Source organism: Protopterus annectens, chromosome 10.part0, assembly GCF_019279795.1.
Source record: "Protopterus annectens isolate FY-2018-M chromosome 10.part0, PAN1.0, whole genome shotgun sequence".
In the NCBI taxonomy this organism is placed as follows: domain Eukaryota; kingdom Metazoa; phylum Chordata; order Ceratodontiformes; family Protopteridae; genus Protopterus; species Protopterus annectens.
Genome location: NC_056744.1, coordinates 1716035070 through 1716051218, shown reverse-complemented (window position 1 = coordinate 1716051218; position 16149 = coordinate 1716035070). Strand labels below are relative to the sequence as shown.

Genomic DNA, 16149 nt, shown 5'->3' with positions numbered 1-16149 from the left:
TGGGGACCCAACCAAAAATAAATTTAAAAAAAATTTGAATTCCAAAAAACGTAAACCACCATGAAATGTGCAGCCTAGATAATTTAAGTGTCTATCTCCCACATAGAACAAAAACACCAGGACAAGCAGATTTCTTAAAACATAAAACAAAATGGAGCAAGTAAAACAGAAAGAAGCTCTTTCAGTTTAAGCAACTCACAGATAAAACAATATCCATGTACTTTCCTCATCCAACAGGGAGTCACTAACAATCCTTGTAGTTTATGCAGGCTTTGATTCTTTTTCAGAATAGTCAAATAATGAGAAATTCCCTGTGTATTTAAGTGTCACTCAAGAAACAAATTAACAAATTAACCAATGGAAAAATGTGAAATGTGCAGCTTAGATCATTTATTGCATTGATTAATGCACTCAATTCTTCCCAACACAAATTATATGTTTGGTGGGCTCCAGTTAAGGCTGAGATGATAGGGCTCCTCATTAACTGGGTGTTGTTACCTTAAGATAGAAATAAATACTAAAGGAAACTTAAGAATTGATTTAAAACGCAAGATCAACAATTAGTAATTAAATCTGATAATCATACCAACATTCAAATTGTTGAATTATAGATAGAATTAAATGCATAGCTCTCCTCCTTTCATTTTTGTTCTGAAGATGAAATAATACCCACCAGTTCAATGAGGTCAGAAAGTTTCCAAACTGTTCAATATTATTCCATGTTAGATCCTCTCAAAAAACGCTGTCCAAGATTGCAATGGGTAATGTTCCAGAATCATAGCTCTAGTTTATTAAAAGAATTAGAACTTGATCAGAAGAGTATGATGATCGGTATAGAAATCTATTTTTTTGTTTGTTTGTTTTTATAAAAGATGCAATGACGGCGGCATTATTGAGAAATCAAGATCTAAGTTATAACACTTTTCTAGACAGGCTGTTGTTGTACCAGGAAAATATAGTACCAAATCAGAATGAGTGTTCCACTGGGTTTATCACTACTGTTTTCTTAGTGGCAGATAGGGTACATGGACATTTTTTTAATAGGTTCTCCACATTTCTCAAATTCTGAATGAAATTTCTATTAAAGCGCCTATTTTAAGAGGAGTATAATACGTGTAATTCATTAGTTTTAAGATGAGGTTATCAAATAAGAAATTAGAGCCAGCCTCCACTGATATCCACATAGTTTTCTACAAGGTAACACACTGATGTATGGATTTTAGTAAATTATTCTCTATGAGTTGTAGGTTTATTATGTGGAGAATGATGTTCTATAATAGACAAAGCCATACCTCACAACTGTCCAGACTTTTGCAGAATATCCTTGTTCTAAGTCATGTTTTTGTCATGTAGTTCCCCCCCCCCCGTTATTTTTCAGCTTTAATGGTTAGCCTGTTTTTTACATACCAAGTTCCAAACAGAATTAAAATCAGTTCGTGGATACAAGTTAGACTGATTAGGTTTCAGTAGCACTGAGACATCAGAGAACAATATGCAATCTGTGTTGGCTAGCTGTGATGGAAAGTCAATAATAAAAAGTGAGAGCAGCAGTGATCTGAGTACAGATCCCTGTGGTACACCTTGTAGACATTGATCTACAAAAGGTATTCTGCTTCATAGACTTCCTCCCCAACACAAAGTTCCAGTGCAGTCATTCATTCCACTCATGCACCATAAACCATTTTGCACATGTATACTCCAGAACCCCAGTGACATGTATTAGACATTTTGTATTACAGATGCATGTATCCCAGGCCTATACATCCAGGTAAACTGCTGTGTAGCACCAGTCTGTTCCCAGACTGTTCAGATTCGGGAATCATTCTGTGTCATAGACCAGTTTGTCCCACAGACTGTGCAGATCTAGGTGCCATTCTGTACCACAGACATGTTTGACAACAGCATTAACCCAAATAATCCATTCTGTAGGTAATTATTTTCTTCAACCATGCAGGTTCATAACAGCTGTTCTGTTGTAGAAATATTTAATTCATCCCTAATAATTTATAGAAACTATTCAGAATCATAGATCCATTCCCACCCATAAAGGACCACTTGATCCATTCTCTGGCATAGATGTATTGCTCCTGCTACAGGCCCACACTTGTCATTTTACATCACATATCTACACTCTTATTTCAGACATAAACCTAAAACTGGCGTACACCCAAATTTGCATTTGCTAGCGCCCTTCTGTTAGAAGTGTTTAAAAGGTGTGGTTAATTGAGTGACAGCCAAGCCAATTCATTACTTTTACATGGCGTTTTTCTCATTGTAGAGGTGAGAGTTGCATTCAGTGGTTATTCAGTTATCTTCTTTGAAAATATATTGTGTACACTAGCAGAGTCTGACTGGTAAGGCTTTCCCGTGCTGCTGTAACTCAGGTGTAGGCCAAAACCACTATGACTTCTTAAAGCTTCCCTTCAGATAATGATCTTTGCAGTTGGACTCGGCTCACTTTGTGGCTTGCACGTAATGACCTTCTACTCTAAGAAGTATGGCCTGGAGCATGTGATAATTGTGTCCTGAGAGACCATATTTTCATCAGGGGTATGTAGGTATCATAAAAGAGGTTGGTTTGGAAGAGGATTAGATTCATGGGTCAGTCAAGCAGTTGCCTGTTTTGTTTCAGACTTCCTTCCTCCTAGCCTTAGCATTACATAACCAAATGTACAACAGTCACATATAATGACTATTGTTGCATGCTATTGTATACCTTTCCTGGGCAAGTGCCTCCACTCTCTGCTGATTATTGTCTCCTAGGTGGCTGTCTGTCTTGTTCCTGTCAGTTGTACTGTTGGACTCAGTCTTAGTTTCAGGTCACAGGTATTATAGACAGAAGTCCTGCCTCTGTAATGACAGTCTGGCCTTTTCTCTCTTTTTTTGTAAAGAAGATGCGAGCACGTAACTGATATTGTAATGTACTAATGTTCATCTTGACTGTTTCTATGTTTCATACTCACCAGGAACATACCAACAGTTTGAAACAATACATCACACTACAGTCTGCAAAACTACACCAGTTTCTTCGTGACAAAGAAGAAAAATTCAGTCAGGAGCTTAAGAATGAAGAGGCAAAAGTTCCGAAAGACCTGGGAGAAAATTGTGAATTCATTAAAATTAATGAGCTTGACACCCACATGGCAGTGTCTGAAGCCATCTTGGAGCCCAAGAATGAAGAAGTGGGGACTCGGACAGAGATGCAAGAAAACTCTGAAGATAGTTATGCTGTGGTAACTCGGGACACAGAAACTAATGATAATATGGAGTTTAGGAAACAGGAAACCACCGGCTTGTTAACAGTAAGCATGCTTTTATTTTCCTTTCTTTTTACATTTACAAAACTGAATACTGAAGCTGCAGTTGGCATGAAAAAACCAGTGAGAGACAAACACTTAAGCAGCAGTCTAATTATGCGAATGCTTGATTTTGAATAGTCGTTCTTTTTATCCTGTGTTAAAAACATTGCTTGTATAAGTTAATCTGCTTGTGTTTTACATACATGAATTCTAATGGATGGTTGAAAATGGTACATTAGCACAGTGTCACAGTGATAGTATTTTTGTTTTGTGTTGCAGAAGTGTATTTGTTGAGGTTTTTGTTTTACATCATTTTTAACACTACTTACAGGTCCATATTAGTTCATAGGTTAGGTTCATAGGTTCATACTAGGCTATCTGCCCTGGGGCAATTATAAGCCTAGCCCGATTCTGTATGGCTTATGCCACCCCTTGATTTGAGTATACTGTGCCCTTTTTAAGGTTTAGTTTACTGTGCCTCTGTCTAATAGTGACATGGGAGTAATCCCTGGGACAAACCTACGATCCCCCATCCACTTATCGAGATTCTTCTTGAAGAGATTCAGTGAGGTGCTCTGCCTCACATGAACTGGAATTCTATTCCAGAGCAAAGGGAGCCTCTGGGTTATGAACCTGTCCCTCCAGCAAGTTCTATTTATTTCTGTGCTGAGGTTCAAGTCCCTTGAGCGTGTGGCTCTAAGGGATTTAGATTTACTGAGGTGGAGCATGTCCATTAATTCTGGATTTGACATAGCTTTGTATGTCAGGCATAGATCGCCTCAAGCAGGCGGTATGCAACTGAGTAGAACTGGAGTTTTTTTAACTGAGCAGTATATGGCATCTGTTTGAGACCCTTGATCCTCTTAGTGAGATACTTTTGGGGTCTTTCTAATTGCTGCAGGTGTCGGGTAAGGTACATCCCAATAGGGGCATTGTATTCTATGATGGGCCTGATGAGGGATGAATAAAGGGGCACGATTACCTCTCTTGATCTAGATGTGAAACCCTTCGTGATGAGGTGGGCTGTGTAGAAGGTCTTTCTAACCACTTTGGCAATGTGGTTTTCAAAGGAGAGATTGCTATCAACTTGGGTCCCCAGGTCCCTAATAACTTTCTCTGTACTTAATGGGTTTCCGCCTATGTGGTAATTTGTGGGCACATTGTTTTTGCCAAAGGGTGTGACTGTACATTGTTTGGCATTTAGCTTTAAACCATGGTGCTGGCACCAGTTATCTGTCTCTGTGAGACCTTTTTGAAGGATGTTTGTGTCAGCTGGAGAGTTGATTATGGTGCCCAGTTTGCAGTCGTCTGCGAACTTGGTGAGCCATAGTCCTCCCACGTTTGCCTGTACCTCGGAAAAGTATATACCGAACAAGAGTGGTCCCAGGACAGAACCCTGTGGGATGCCACTTGTGACTGGTTTCGAGTCTGACATGGCTCCAGCAACTCTCACTCTGTGGGTTCTGTCTTTGAGCCAGTTTGCAACCCATCTTGTGACATAGGGGTTTATATTTAAGCTGGATAGCTTATCTATGATGCCCGAGTGGGGTATTGTGTCAAATGCCTTTGCAAGGTCCAGATAGGCTGTGTGGACTACCTTCCCTTCATCTATGGCTTTGGTGACTGTTTCAAAGAAGTCAACCAGTTTCAAAAGGCAGGATCTGCCCTTGACAAAGCCGAACTGGGTAGGATCTAGTGTCTGTAGGTCCCCAATGTCTTTGTTTATGAGCTCCATGATGATCCTCTCCATAGCCTTGCAGACTAAGCTAGTCAGGCTTATGGGGCAATAGTTTCCAGGGTCCGTAGAGGCTCCACCTTTGTGGAGTGGGACCACTGTTGCTGTACGCCATTCTTTGGGCACATATCCTGTAGTGAGGCTGAGATTGTACAGCAGTTTTATTTGAGGGATTAGTTCCTCTTGTAGTTCATGTAGGACACAACCAGGGACACCATCTGGTCCCATGGAAGCAGTGTTTTTTGCTTTGGAAAGGGCAGCCTTCACCTGAGCATCTGAGATGTTTGGGAGGCAGCACTCTGCCGGGATAGATACTTGCTCTTTTGGGGGGGAGGGGTGATGAAGTTTGCACTGAACCTGTCTGCCAGGATATTGGCGATGTCTGTGGGTTCAGTGTATTTTTTGTCGTTTAGAATCAACTCAGAACAAGTCTGGGAGTTGCATCCCAGGTTTCTAGCATAACTGAAAAAAGCCTTATGATTGTCTTTGGTGTCCTGTGCAATTTTTCTCTCGAAGCTGGCCTTGGAGGATTTTATGAGGGATCGTAATTTTTTGCTAGTACTGATCAGAGATGCCTTCCCTATTAGGGATTTTGCTCTATCATGTAGTAGCTTCCTCCTTCTGTTGTACAGTTTATTTATGGCAGGGGTCCACCAGACTGGACGCCTGCCTTTGGATGATTGGGTCTTGGTTTTGTTTGGGATAGCATGATCCATGCATTCCTGGAGATGTCCGTAGAATGCATTTATATAGGATTCTGCAGTTGGGCTGTAGTTTCCACTGGCCCTGGGGCCTTGAAGGATTCCACTTCGGTTTTGAGAAGTGAGAAGTTCGCTTTGAGAAGTTTTTCACTATGGTTTTCTGGGCTGGGGGTGGGGTCGGGATGTGGACATCCAGTGAAATTAATTTATGGTCTGATCTTACCAATGAGGGATATACTTCTGGTGTGGAGCATAGAGTCCCCATGTTGGTAATGATCAGGTCTAGTATGTTGTCCCCTCTTGTGGGAGTGGTGACTAGTTGTTCCATAGCATTTGAGTTTATAATTTCCAGGAATCTTTGGGCTAAGGTGCTGGGGCTTGAGTAGTGCTCCCAGTCAATGTTTGGGTAGTTGAAGTCGCCCAATATAATGGTGTTTGGAGAGATCTTCATGTTCTCCAATGTTTTCAGGAAGGCCGAATGGGATTCCTGACTCTGAGAGGGTGGTCTGTAGGATGCTATAAACTGAAAAGCAGTCTTGTCCACTGTTAGTTGTACATGGATGGTCTCCGATACTTTGTGCAATGCCACTAACCTGGAGGTGTGGATATCTTTGATAAATATGGAAACTCCCCCTCCTTTTGTGGTTCGGTCCGGGTTTTGGGGCCGAAAAGCATGATATGAGGTATAGCCTGGTAGTGCTGGGGTGCTCTCTGGAGCCTTGAACCAGGTTTCTGTCACTGCACAGATATCAATGTTCTCCATACTGAAGAGAGCTTCGAGTGCGTGCATCTTGAGGTTAAGACTTCTGGCGTTTATCAGCATTACCCTTAGTTTCTTATTCCTTGTGCTGTCTATGGGGGTGGGTTTGACTTTTGTGCCTTGCCTAAAAAAGGCACTATGGGGGTGGCAAGAGCCTTTGCCAATATCCGAAAGCCCAGTGGTGACAGGTGCAAGCCGTCCTAGCGAAACGTGGCTTGTCGAGCATGTCATCCCAGGCTGACAGACACTGGATCCCCTTTGAATGACACCAAAATTTTAGCCAATTGTTAAAATCGATCATTTTGTCTTTGCACTGTGGCATCATTCTAGGTGAGGGTAAGATGCTGCTCAAAGTCAGGGTCATACCAGCCTGGGCTACATGATCAGAGAGCTCCTCTATGTCTCTTTTCATGTAGTCCAGGGAGGAACGTCTCAGGTCATTCACATCAGCATGTACAATGACTGGGTCATATTTGTATTTGCTTTGGAGTGACCTGAGTGCTTGCATTATGTGTTGGATCCTAGCTCCCGACAGGCAGCTCACTGTGACCTTCTCTTTATTCAGCCTGGTGAGCGGGACGTCAGTGTGTCTGACAATAGAGTCACCTATAACAAGAGTATCAGGTGTGTTATTCAGCCTTAAGGACTGTGGCTGCTTGGCACACTGACTTTGTGGGTTATGTGTTGTGTGTGTTTTGTTTTGCGGTAGCGTTTGCTTGGATGTCTGCTTTGGAGGTCTCTGTTGCTTAGGTAGATTTTTATTTAGAGCCTCCGGGTATGTTTTTGTGTATTTATGTGTTTGGTTCGCTGATGTGGTGGGACTATGTGATATTGGAATTGTGTTGTGTGAGGTTACCTTCTCCTCCTGACTGGTTACACCAGTTTTGAGATGAGAGAGCTCAGCCTCCAGTTTGGCTAAATAGTTGCATCTCTCACATATATTTGAACCTGTTTGGAGGAGGAGGGGGTTGTCAGTGTACATGAGACAGTTGTAACATTGCCTCAAAATTCCCAGATTCACCAGCTGGACTGGAGAGGAAACCATTGACTGACCTTTGGACATGCTAGAGTAATAGGGAAACTGAATTTAAGATGGACCAATAGAGGACAGGGTAATCATAGAGAGTATAAGAGTAAGTAGTGCTTATGGTTTAATAGTGCTAACTTGTAGGATTACTTAATTGGACCAGTGAAGGGCCTTAGAATGAGAATATGGTGTTTAAATTGAGAGATAGAGCAGTTCTAAGGGAAAAGGTGAAGAGCAGACTTTGTGGAGCCAGGAATAGTTTAAACCCAATTAGGTGGCGCTGCCCGCTGTTGCGCTATGCTCAAAACTGCGCAAAACCGTGCAAAAGAGGGTTTTAAGAGAGGAAGATGAAGGAGTTTTGGAATTGACCCAAAATGGCCAATAAAACTACAGTTTCAAGTCAGTAACCACTCCCACAGGGGAAGGCAGGCTGCTCAATGTTTTTCACTGCCACTGATCAACAGAGAGACTTTCCTTTAGCCCAAGCAAAAAATGGCATCACAGAAACTTACAAACAGTTCAAGAACAGCAAGCCTGTAACTGAACTTTTTTAAATCTCAGAAAAGAGGGGGAAAAAGCAAGATTTTTTTTTTTTTGTTTTTTCAGAGATAGCAGAGGTTAACAAGTATCAACAAGTTATAACAGTGCAGTAAATGACCCCACACAAGCGTGCTAGGCCAAAGACAGATAAAATGCAAGTTTTGAGAAAATAACTATTTTAAAAATAAGTGCAAACAGGAAATTCAGTAAACAGCTCTAGGTTGTGCTCTAAATACAGTTACTAATGCAGAAATCAAATTTAACAAGCCAGAAAATGCTCAAAATAGGCGGCTATGCAGAAAAACTTAGCAAATAAACAGAGGAAAAATACTTAAAGTCTCAAAAGTGGCTCCTTTCTTCTCTCAGCGTTTTCTCCTCTTGGTGGGTGCTTCACCAACAGCCAACAAGCCTGAAAAGACGCCAAAACCATCAAAGAGTTCATTCTATGACTAGCTATTCACCGACAATATACCATTGAACGTCCATTTCAGCAAACATGTACATCAGCGAATGTAAAACCATCGAATAGCTATGGTTGGCCAACATCACAAACATGGAATTATTCTTCTTCTTTCGGCTTTTCCTGGTTAGGGGGTCACCACAGTGGATCACCTGTCCACTCATGATTGGCAGTGGAGTTTTACAGTGTCAAGTTGCCAGCCCGGCGCCCAACCTTCCACAGAAGGCAAACAAACACATACACCTAGGGCCAATTTAGAATATCCAATCCACCTACAGCATGTCTTTTAGATGTGGGAGGAAACCCACATGACCACAGGGAGGACATGCAGACTCCACACAGAAGGCCCCCCAGCTGAGGATTGAACCAGAGAACCTCTTGCTGTGAGGTGGCAACGCTAACTGCTGCACCACTGTGGCCACCACATCGCAAACATGGAATAATCCTGTGAAATATAACTGAAAAGAACACCCTACGTGAATACCATTCATCCTCTACACAATACATATATAAATGTATACAGAATGCCTCTTAACATAAAGAGCTAATGACATTATATTGACAACATATTATTCCATGTTTGCAGTGTTGGCCACCTATGACTATTTGATGGTTTTACATTCACTGATATGAATGTCTACCAAAATAAACATTCAGTGTTATGTTGTCGATGAATAGCTATTCACAGAATGAACTCTTCGATGAATTAATATAGACCCAAGTAATACACACCACACTGAGACACAACTCAGAACTGTAATATGACAAAACACGTGAAAACTTACTAATTTCAAGATAGACAAAATAGAAGTGCTAACAAGCTTCATTCATGGGAGGCAGTTATCCGTGTCTTCCCTTTATTTGAATTTAATAAAAGATGTTTTTACTTTAGTTCCACAGTGAATGTTATATATATTTGCATACAGAGACTAGTACGGCATATAGCTTTGATGTACTGTTCTCATGGTGTATACCACATGACTTTCCCCAGAAGTGCTTTTGAAATATGCTACATTTGAGCTTTTAACTTTGATAAAATTTCTTTTGTACCATTTTATTTCAGGAGAGCACAATGCTACAACTGTTTTTATTATATCTTAACTACAGTCAAAATAAGGGTTAAGAAGTGATTTGGTTCTGAAGATAACAACTACACACTAAAACTTGTCAAACTATAAAGCCTGCATTTGGCAGGGAACATGCTAGTTACCTTCTTTCAGACATACTGGACATTTTGGGCTTATATTCTTTTTCTGACTATGTTAATAATGAAAACGTAATCTTGGATGAGAGTCCATGGTATCCCTAATCCTCTGGCCATGATACAGGTACAGTGCAATAAATAGCAAGAATTGCTTAAACAAAAGGTTTACACAATAATTGGTGCATCATTTACCAATTTTCAATAATTTATGTGGAAAAAAAACAAAGTTTAATGCTTGTACATGCATTAGAGCTTGATAATTAATTGGTCATTTATTTTTCAGTATTATTTATCTGCGTGGTAGTCATAGGAATCCTAGGAAAATACAAGATAGCAAAGTCTTGTGACCATTATACATTGCCAGTACCCAACCAGGGACGGCACTGCCTCCCAGTCATGCCTGGGATAAAATTTGTGAATGACCATCAAATCATCCAGGTCCAATTTGATGGAAGGTAGTGTAAAACTCTTTTCAGTGAGGTCTGATCCAGGGGGGGGGGGTGCTGCATAGAGACCAGTCAGACTCTTTGCAATTTATAGCTGGCAGGGTCTTGTCTGCACTTTCTAAAAATTATTTTTTTACTGCATTGGGCTTACAAACTCGCTGATCAAGCTTTTTCTTTAATTTGTGTGTGTGTGTGTGTGTAGATATTATATATATATATATATATATATATATATATATATATATATACATACACACACTTGTGTGTGTGTGTGTGTGTGTGTGTGTGTGTGTGTGTGTGTGTGTGTGTGTATCTCTCTCTCTCTCTCCGTCCCTCGCTCATATATGGATCTTTTATAACAAATCCAACAAGTGCAACGTCAACATCCAGAATATCACCATAAAAATGTTGAAACATAGAACATCAAGAAGTAGTGCAAGTACTCTGATAATTAACTATTAGTAGGCTAAACCAACAAGTGTTTTTGCAGAGGGGCAAGTCCCCCTGCACCTCCCACATCCCCCTGCTGATTTTATATATATATATATATATATATATATATATATATATATATATATATATATATATATATATATATATAAATTTCAAAAACAAAAACAGCACTGAGAAGTGTTGAAAAACAATATTATGCGGTAGTGGTTCTGTGTAGAGAGGGGTGTGTCATCTACATATATATGTAGTCCTTTTGTTTAGAGGCAGAGTTAAATGGAGAGCACACACATCTTGCTCTACTGTAATTCAGCTTATGTTTAACATATAAGATTTTGTTCCACAATGACATCTCTGTTATAATTATCTTTGGACTATTCAACCTAACACCCCAAGAAGAGGTCCAAAAGATCAGCTTCTTTATTTCGAAGCACCATACAAGTCCCTCCAGCGTATATTCTTGCTTCCAACAAAACTGATTCACACACAAACTAAAGGTATCTGCTCCCATAATCCTTACACTAAGCCTAACACTTACAACCCCACTTACTTAAACACATGCATTGCTGTCAGAATGACACACTTGTTGATGCAAAATTCAGCAGTGTAGACATTCGTCTTGAAATGCACCCACTGCACTGTGTCGGCAATGTAATCCTTCTACAAAGTGTGCGGAAACTATATGCATGGACAGACAGACAGACATTCATACACGCACAGGCACACCACACACACACACACACACACACACACACACACACACACACACACACACACACACACACACACACACAGGCACACTTTATTATATTTGTAATTGTTGAAAATACTTACAGTGAAATCTTTGCATCACCACAAGCACATCAGTAACCTAAAAGGCTGATCTGACATTGCCCACATTACTAAATTTAACCAAACGGAGTCATTCTGCAGTTACTGTCACAAAGAATAAGGAAATTAAAAAGAAAGAGACAGACTGTGTGCTGAGAGCGATACCTTTAAGAAAAGCTTGTTTTGTACTGTAATGTGTACGGTTGGAGTTAGGGGGCAGGGATAGAGTCAGGACTGAGTTAGCACACAGGATTAAGTGTAGCCTTCTGTTCTCATGTCAGTCACTTCTCTTCCACTTTCCAGTGCTTTGTACAGATTCAGTCACCTGTAGCTTAACCCTGTTTTCCTTACCCCGCTTGTCTCCCAATCCCGACTGTACTGCAGGGGCTCAGTATTCAGATCAAATGGCTTCTCTACAAGTCGGACACCCTTGTCTCACACTCTCCAGTATATTACACCTATATTACACAGACTCATTGACCTGTAGCTAGCCCTCTTATCTCATCCCACCGACTTCTCGCTCGCTCTTTCACTTCCTGTATCTTAGCTGCCTGATCTTGTCACACTTGTGTCCAACTCTGCAGTGCATCACATGGGCTCACTGACCTGTACCACACTCCTCTAATTTTATCCATCTCTTGTCTCTCTCACTCCTTCGTGCATCACATGGATTCAGTCATATGTACCTTTACAGTCTAACCTCACCCCCCACACTTCCATTCTAGCCTTGATTCACTGCATAGCACAGTGAATTGTACATTAACTCACTTACCAAACCTCACTCATGTCCTACTATGTTCATATAGGTTCATAGATTATAGGTTCATAGGTTCATAGATTAGTATTAGTAGTGGCCATCACATGGAGAAAGCCAGGGTACCTTTTTGGCAAGGCTTATATAGGCCGTAAGGTCAAAAGCCTACATTGACTTGTAGCCTAATTCACTGATGTACTCTCCTTTACTTCTCTCCCACTCTGTTTACATCACATATGCTCTTTGACCCTTACCCCCTGATATTTCCTCATCACTACTCTTCCTCTTCTGCTGCATTACATGAACTCAGTGACTTGTAACGTAACCTTCTGATCTCACTTTTGTCATTTCCTTCCCACTCTGGCAGCATCCCATTAATTGAATGACTTGTAGACTAGCCCTCTGATGTACTGTAGTCCTTTCTCCCCTACTCCCGTTGCACTACACCGGCTTATTGAATTGTACTTTAGCTCTATGATCTTTCCCAGCTCACTTCTCTCCAACTCCCATTGCATTGTATTAATTGCTGAATTATCGTTTACCCTTTTTAATTCATCCCTCTCATTCTTGCTACACCCGTGGTCTGAGTGAATTGTAGCTCAGCCATCTGGTCTCATCCTGTTCATGTCTCCTCTGCTGCTGGTGCATCATATGGAGCCACAGTCTGTAGTTTTCCCAGTGCAGAGCAAACTTACAAGCAAAAAAAAATTGTATCTCTTGCATAGATACTCTGCTGTTCTGTACTCATTACACCCCCCTTACTTTCAGTGGTGACAGTTTACTCTTTTAGTTAGACATTTTTTTATGTTTGACTCCCCCTCAAGTAGCAAGGCAATATTATACTGCAATTCTTCATTTCCTTCTGAATTTATTTTACGAGGGATTTGAGAGATTTCCTTGTACGTACCCTCCCAGAACTGATGGAATCATGTCAGATGAATTAGGGTGAAAAAGAGGGGGCTAGTTTTATGTCTGCAGCATTTTAATTACATTGACAGATAGTATAACAACCCATCATACACTGAATTCATGACACTTGATTCACAAACACCATTATAATTGTAATATTATGTTTCTTATGTAAGAGATGATATTTTGGGGCTGCCATTAATTTCTCAGTCATGCATGTTACCTTTCTCGGTGTGGAGCTACCTTTGAGTGAAGTTGAAAAACACTTTTGAATTTTGTCCCTATTCCATTTGGAAATTGTGTCATTGCTGTCTGGTATTGGGGAGCCAGGTAGACACGCATTCACAGTGCCATTGACAAATATTAGTGGTTTTGGTTGATAAACTACATATGCCTCACTGCATGCAGTAAAAGAAAGACTGATGTTCCTTGTATATTCTTTTCAGGTGCCAGAAACATTTGAGGATGTTGCAGTCATATTTTCTGAAGAAGAGTGGAAGATGTTAAGAAAACAGGACAAGGAGCTTCACAGGGAAGTGATGGTACAAAATTATGACAGCCTACTTTCATTGGGTAAGTATAGTCCTAGCTTAAAAAGTGAGACCTTTTTTCCTGAGTTATGACTGTCATGTTAAAGTAATGTACAAAGACGTTTTAAGTATTTGTGTTTTTGTTTGATAGTCCACAGTGAACCCTTTCCATCTATGATCCAGGCCACAAAGACAATATTAAATGAAAAACATATTTACAATCTAAATTACCCACTTCATCCTGTTTGTTTTTGAGATGCAGAAACAAACTGGGATAGGGAAATGTCATAGGGAGACAATGTACTACACTCCTCATTGTGATGGCAGATCAAGACTAAACCCTGGATGTTGGAGCTTTGAGGCTGAAAAATTAGGTACACTTCATAAATATGTGCTTTGTACTTGGAAAAAATGTGTCCCCCCTTTCTTATTTTCATTTGGCTATAGCACAAATAATAGCTCACCATAATGTGCCCATATCATCTAAGTAACCTACTCTGACTCCTTTATGACTGATTATAACCATTTGCCACTTGTGTAAAAGCTGTTTTTGTTTGTTTGTTTGTTTGTTTGCATATGCTTACCACTTTTTAAATGATGGTCTATTTTCATGTTTTTAAAGTCCTATTTTACTTGCTAGTTTTTGCCATCTATTCTTCTTTCATGGCAGACCTTGGTATCAGCAACACCTTGGCCTATATTTCCTCTATAATTTAATATGTAATACCCTTTCCTACATTAGTCTGAATTTGTCTTTCTCTGACAGTACAGAGGACTAAATCTCCAACTTGTTAATGAGTTGCTTCCTTTGGCAAGGGTGCAAAGTCTGAATCTCTCCACCTTCATTTACTTTGTGGAATTGAGTGAGTCAGTGCTTTGGAAGAAATGGGAACTGGAAAGTAGGGCTAGCCCTCTTAATGGCTGTCTACAGGACTGCGTGCTTAGTGACTGAATTTGTTGCTTGCCTTGGGGACAGAAACTGTTCTATAAGCTTTACTTCTTAGTCCGCTGTTTCAAGGGCTATCCTTCCCAGCTTAGATAATCCACAACTAATTGTATCCTCACTGCTATGTTAACATTCTGCATTATCAATTTCCCTGCTATCTACTTAAAAGTCTCATATATCATAGCAGAGTTTACAGACACTGCCCAAACTTGCATACAAACTTACAACATCTAAGATTTTATCCTAAGTTCTTCCCAGAATACCAAATCTTATGTTATATATTGTCTCCTTATAACCTGACACTTCTGCGGTGTCTGTGTTTTAGGTTGCTGTATAGATAAAAACTACTCTAATCAAGTATTACATTCAGTCTACATAATTGCCCATTGGACAGCCTTCACCAAAGCATTAATTTAAAAGGCTGTAGTATTATTTCTGACATCTTGCAAAGGTTAGCAAAAGCCACTTGAAGTTGGTGTGACTGGTATTGCATTAAATATGTAAATAACCAGTCACAGTGTAAAGCAACTCCGTGCTCTTTGCATATAATCTAATAATACCAGCCAAACCAGGTTACTCATCCTATCATACATTCAGACCCGAAACCGTGGACAGCAAAGCAAAAGGAGGTGGACTTGCAATATATGTAAAAGACATACACACCTCTAGGCTGGTCAAACAGTATGACGCACAGGAGAGACTCCAAGTGCAGTTAACAATTGAAAAGACCCCTATTCAAATCATAGCTAGCTATAGGCCTCCAACTTTGATTCAGAATGCCCAGTCCACCTATCTGGACCTCTTCGAATCTGTCAAGATTCAACCATTTACCTTGATCCTGGGTGACTTTAACTGTCCAACCACAGAGTGGAGAAATACTCACGCCAAAAACACAAATGTCCAGAGATTCCTTGATTTCGTAAATGCAAATGCCTTGGACCATTTGGTCAACAGCACCACAAGAGGTGAAAATATCTTGGACTTCGTATTAACCAACATGAGTAACCACTGCAGCATTCCCTACAGTGTCATCATCCCTGGTAAGATCTGACCACAAAGCGGTCACTTTCAAAGTCACTATCTCCTCTGACCCCCCCCCCCTCCCCATGAGGGTCATGCAAAAAAAATCTCCAAAGCTGATTACAACCTCCTGAGGGAAGGTATAAACAGCTTCACAGCTCCCTCCCCCTCCACAGGAACTGGCACATATGTCCAAGCCTACACCAAAGTGCTATACGAGCATTTATATAGCTGCATGGAATCAGGGATACCTAGCAGGACAAAATCCTCCACTTCCAGGAACAGTAAACCTGTTTGTGGACATCTGCAGTAAATAAACTCTATAATAAAAGGAACAAATTGCTATCCAAGACCAAGAAGGAGCAGTTGCCTAATTGGAGGCAATCTCTCCTTAGCCTGAGCAAGCAAATAAGAGCACTAGTGAAATCCTCCAAAGCAAACTGTGAGTCCAAACTGGCCACATCTACTAAAGACAGTCAGACAATCATAAGGACTTCTTCACATATGCCCGCAATCTTAAGGGAAGCACCCAAATCT

The 16149-nt window shown here is 40.5% G+C and overlaps 1 protein-coding gene across 1 annotated transcript in view; it reads left to right on the top strand.

The window, feature by feature from the left end:
- LOC122814464 (zinc finger protein 182-like) overlaps positions 1-16149 on the top strand; it is a 109181-nt gene that overhangs the window by 45267 nt on the left and 47765 nt on the right. The window contains exons 4-5 of the mRNA XM_044087043.1: positions 2967-3302; positions 13563-13689. Coding sequence (XP_043942978.1) covers positions 2967-3302; positions 13563-13689 — 463 coding nt within the window. The remainder of the gene's footprint in view (positions 1-2966; positions 3303-13562; positions 13690-16149) is intronic.